At 48.5% G+C, this 4097-nt stretch overlaps 1 protein-coding gene across 1 annotated transcript; it reads left to right on the forward strand.

Moving 5' to 3' along the window:
* The first annotated feature begins 548 nt into the window (after positions 1–548).
* PEX10 (peroxisomal biogenesis factor 10) lies at positions 549–3528 on the forward strand. Its single transcript, XM_061450432.1, has 6 exons — positions 549–694; positions 848–928; positions 1390–1796; positions 2194–2369; positions 2654–2789; positions 3295–3528. Exons 1-6 carry the CDS (start codon positions 583–585, stop codon positions 3364–3366), a joined length of 984 nt encoding a protein of 327 aa, XP_061306416.1. The 5' UTR covers positions 549–582; the 3' UTR covers positions 3367–3528.
* The last annotated feature ends 569 nt before the right edge of the window (positions 3529–4097 follow it).

Raw genomic sequence — 4097 nt, forward strand, 5'->3', positions numbered from 1 at the left:
TACATGTTAAAATCTGCTAAGAAAAACAATCCCGCTTTCGACAAAAGGAACGCATCAGAGCTCAGGACACGCGTGGGCACTCCGCGCTTCCTTTGGCCGCAGGGAGCATACCACAAAGGTTTCGGGTTTTCCCCTTTGTTAAGTATTAGTCACACATGGCACAGCCAGGCAGCGGGATTCTGGCCATCTCCAAGGGGGCAATAAGCCTTACATCAACCGTCACCAGACGAGCCCGCCTAAACAACCGGACACAGCACCCCCACAAACACCGCTAAGCTCTTCACGCCTCCCTGCACTCATCCTCTCCCCCAGTCCCGCCTCCATTTACCTCAGCCAGCCGCGGCCCGGCTCCCCTCAGGGCGGAGGGACGAGCGCGGGCCAGCCCGCTCAGCGGCAGCGCCCAGAGCCGCGCCGGGGGAGGCGGCCGGAGAGCGGAGCCATGGGGGCAGAGCCCGCCCCAAGGCGGCAGCCCTGAAGCGGGCGGCACCGAGTGGCGATGGGGGGGGGCTGTGACTCCCGCCCCTCACAAGGCTCCTCCCCGCGGGCGGCCCGCAAGGACGTCACGGGGGTGCGCGGCCCGCCATGGCGGGGTCGGTGGCGGGCCCGGCGCGGCTGGTGAGGGGCGCGCAGAAGGACGAGCTCTACCGGAGCGGGCTGCGGTCCGCGGCCGGCACCGCGCTGCACGGGGCCGCGGGTAACCTCCGGGGGCTCCATCCCGAGCCCTACCCAGGGGCCGCGCCGGGCGGGATCCGAGCTGCTCCTCACGGCTCGGGGGGCGGGAAGTTCCCGGAGGAGAGCTTGGATCGGCACGAACTGTGGCGACGTAACCGATGATCCCGTCCCGTAGGTGCCCGGCAGTGGCTGCAGTGGAGGAAGGAGGTGGAGCTGCTCTCTGATGTAGCCTACTTCGTGCTCACCACGCTGTCAGGTAACGCGTGTGTTTAGCGTTTCTCCTCAGTGCTAAACGCGCTGTCTGTTGGGACCAGCAGCGGGAACTACGCTGCCGGCAGGGGTTCTCTTAAAGGGGGGGGTGTTTGGATTGCTTTCGTACAAATGCCTTTAGTAAAGAGGACGCCACACAGCTGCTGCCGGAACTTGGAGATCGAATGCAGCAGTTACCAACCCAGATAGATGTTCTTGTCAATAAGGATGTCCTTTAAAAGCAAAAGTCTGTTCTAAAAAGGGATGCAGGACACTATGAAAAAGCACCCCTGCTTTAAGCCTAAACCCACTGCAGACAGGGCTGCTGCAGATGCTGAGGTAAGCACAGTGCTCACCTCATTGGGCGCTTCAGAAACCCCAAACCCCGATGGTTCTGACCTGAGCAGCCTGTCTCCACTGCAGTTGCCATCTTAACCCTGCATGTTCTCTGTTGCAAACACTATTCAGGTTACCAGACGCTGGGTGAAGAGTATGTTAACATTGTTCAAGTTGACTCAACCAAGAAAAGGGTACCTGCCTTTCTTCGACGGGCTGTCTTTGTTGCTCTTCATACAGTAGTACCTTACTGCTTAGAAAAGGGATTACAGCACCTGGAACACGAGCTGCAGACAGAAGCTGATGTGTCCAGCACCTCACAGAGCAACCCAGCACTTGGCTTATCCAGTAGGTCCTTAATACGAAGCTGGATACAAAGACAAGTTGGGGAGCTTACAGAGCAGCAGAAGAAGAGAGTCCTGCAGATCGTGTATGTTCTTAAACAAAGCATTCCTTTGCTTCATCGACTGCATCTGGCAGTGTTCTACATAAGTGGCACTTTTTATCACCTGTCTAAAAGAATCGCAGGGATTACATATGTAAGTATTTCTTGTTTGAAGACAGCATCCACTGCAGTATTTTGGTCTCTTCTGGGATGCTGTGTGTGCAAAAATGATACAGGATTTGGCTGCAGTTGATTGCAATAGTGGTGAGAGGGTATTTTTAATACCATGTAGAGGGGCTGTGAGTTCCTGCAGCCAAAAGGTTATGGCTAGTAAACGTGAGTGCAGTCAGAACTTAACACCTTGTGTAACTTCAGAACACCAGCCCATTGTGTCTCCTACGAATCCAAAGAAAGTGAGAAGTCACATTAGTAACTCCATGGGACATGACAATCCCAAATCATGGTTATTGATGGGGTGTGCATCCGTGTGTGTGTTCATAATTTCATCAAATCGCAGTAACAAAACATTTCTATTTCTGTGAATTATGTAGCTGCATTTTGGAGGAACGCAAGGAGAAGATGAGAGCATTCGATCAAGTTACAAGTTTCTTGGAATCATTTCACTCTTCCATCTTCTTCTAACAATTGGTGTTCAGATGTACAGCTTCAAACAAAAGCAGAGAGCAAGGCAGGAATGGAAACTACACCGCAACCTAGCTCATCAGAAGTATGATGGTGTTCACTTACTAAGGAAGAGGTGGATGCAAGGGTGGGAAATGTAGCAGCTTTCCTGAACAGGGAGCTACTGTCACTCCATAACCGGAGTGACAGCTTTGGCTAGGTTAGAACCTGATAAAACATTTGAATTCCTCACTGTTTTTGCTTTCATGTTTTCTGAGATCGTCACAAAAAAGGGTTAATACTTGAAGAAAGGGTTTACTTTAGGATTGTGCTATTAAATATTTCTTACAAGCAGGCTAAACAGAAGTAACATATAACTATGTTAACTAGAAATATGACCAATGAGAGGACTCCTGGGCGCCACTCCCGCTGCACACTGTGTTTGGAAGAACGGAGACATACAACAGCCACTCCTTGTGGCCACCTCTTCTGCTGGGAATGCATCACGGAGTGGTGTAACACCAGAGTAAGTACCGAGGGACAACTGGAGGCTGGAAGGGGTAAACGTGATGAAATTTCTCCTTGAACATGCCCGTCAGCCTTGGTGTTGAAGTAACACCCTTTGCCTCACTAAGGCACCCAAAATCCCATGAGTCTGCCAGGGCCTATAGATTTTGTTAGAGCAGAATGACTACATTACATAGAAGAGGTAAATAAGGTGAGCAGTTTTCTGTCCCAGCCACTGAAACACAATCAAACTACTGTGGAAGCTAGCCATGGAGGCGATTTCTCCATCTACAGACCTGGAGATCATTCTGATTTCCAGTAAAAAGGCCTGAGTTACAACCAAACTGAGCTAGCTCTTATGCATGGTATTTTAAACTTGGATTTTGCTCTGGATTAATGAAGTACAACAGTTTTCATCCATTAATGATTTTACAGACACTGTGGAATAAGACATAAGACACGTATTTTTTTCCCTAAACTTTTAAACAGAACAATTCAGAATGTCTCAATTTTTCTTCTTGCAGACAGAATGTCCACTGTGCAGAGAGAAGTTTCATCCTCAGAAACTGATCTACCTACGTCACTATCAACTCTAAAGGAAATAATCTGCTGTTTGATGACAACGGCCTCAGCTCTCATACCCTTTATAAAGTTGTCATATGGTTTGAGTTAGTCTAAGACTTTGTTAAAACTGGTAACTGCCTGTGCAAAGCGGCACTCCATCCCTGCTGTACAGAATAAATGTATTTCTGCCTCTACCTCTGCATTTCTTCTAACGTGGTTCTTGACTGTATTAAAAATACATCTCTCTAAAAAGTGCATACCACAAACGTAAAAGTTTTCTTCACTTTGGACAATGAAAAATTTCAATCAGATTCTCATTCTCTAAAGTGTAGATAATGGGTCTTCCAACCTTTCATAGCATGCCTAAGGTATTAGTAAAGTTCTATGATTTGTAAGAAAGACTCCCTTTCTCCTGTAATATGATTCCATGCTGTGGGCTTCCAGGGAAAAGGACAAGAGCTGGACAGATCCAAGTGTTGTTTCAGAAAAGCCCTAGTATGTACACTAAACTCAACTATAAAATGTTAAATTTGTAACACAGCTTAAGTTTGGCTGTGTGGTGTTTCCTATAGCCTAACATGGGAAGGAAGCCGATTTCAGCCACGAGACACCCTCTGCTCTTTATGGCAGTAAGGGCAATTTAGCTAAGCCAGTGTTTCAGAGTATAAAGGAAGAAGGATTTGGCAGCACCACCTCAAGGTTTATTCCCATAAGTTAATTCAGTTTTACAAGTATCTGAGCAGCAGGGAAAAAGACGATTGTT

The sequence above is a fragment of the Pezoporus flaviventris genome, unplaced genomic scaffold (genome assembly GCF_033815535.1).
Source record: "Pezoporus flaviventris isolate CSIRO_AGI_PZ_B2104156 unplaced genomic scaffold, CSIRO_AGI_Pfla_v1 ptg000009l, whole genome shotgun sequence".
Lineage (NCBI taxonomy): Eukaryota > Metazoa > Chordata > Aves > Psittaciformes > Psittacidae > Pezoporus > Pezoporus flaviventris.

Coding starts and splice junctions, on each gene's coding strand:
- PEX10 (XM_061450432.1), top strand. CDS start 583: ATGGCGGGGTCGGTGGCGGGCCCGGCGCGGCTGGTGAGGGGCGCGCAG. Junction 695..847: donor CGCGCTGCACGGGGCCGCGG/GTAACCTCCGGG, acceptor CCCGTCCCGTAG/GTGCCCGGCAGTGGCTGCAG. Junction 929..1,389: donor CGTGCTCACCACGCTGTCAG/GTAACGCGTGTG, acceptor AACACTATTCAG/GTTACCAGACGCTGGGTGAA.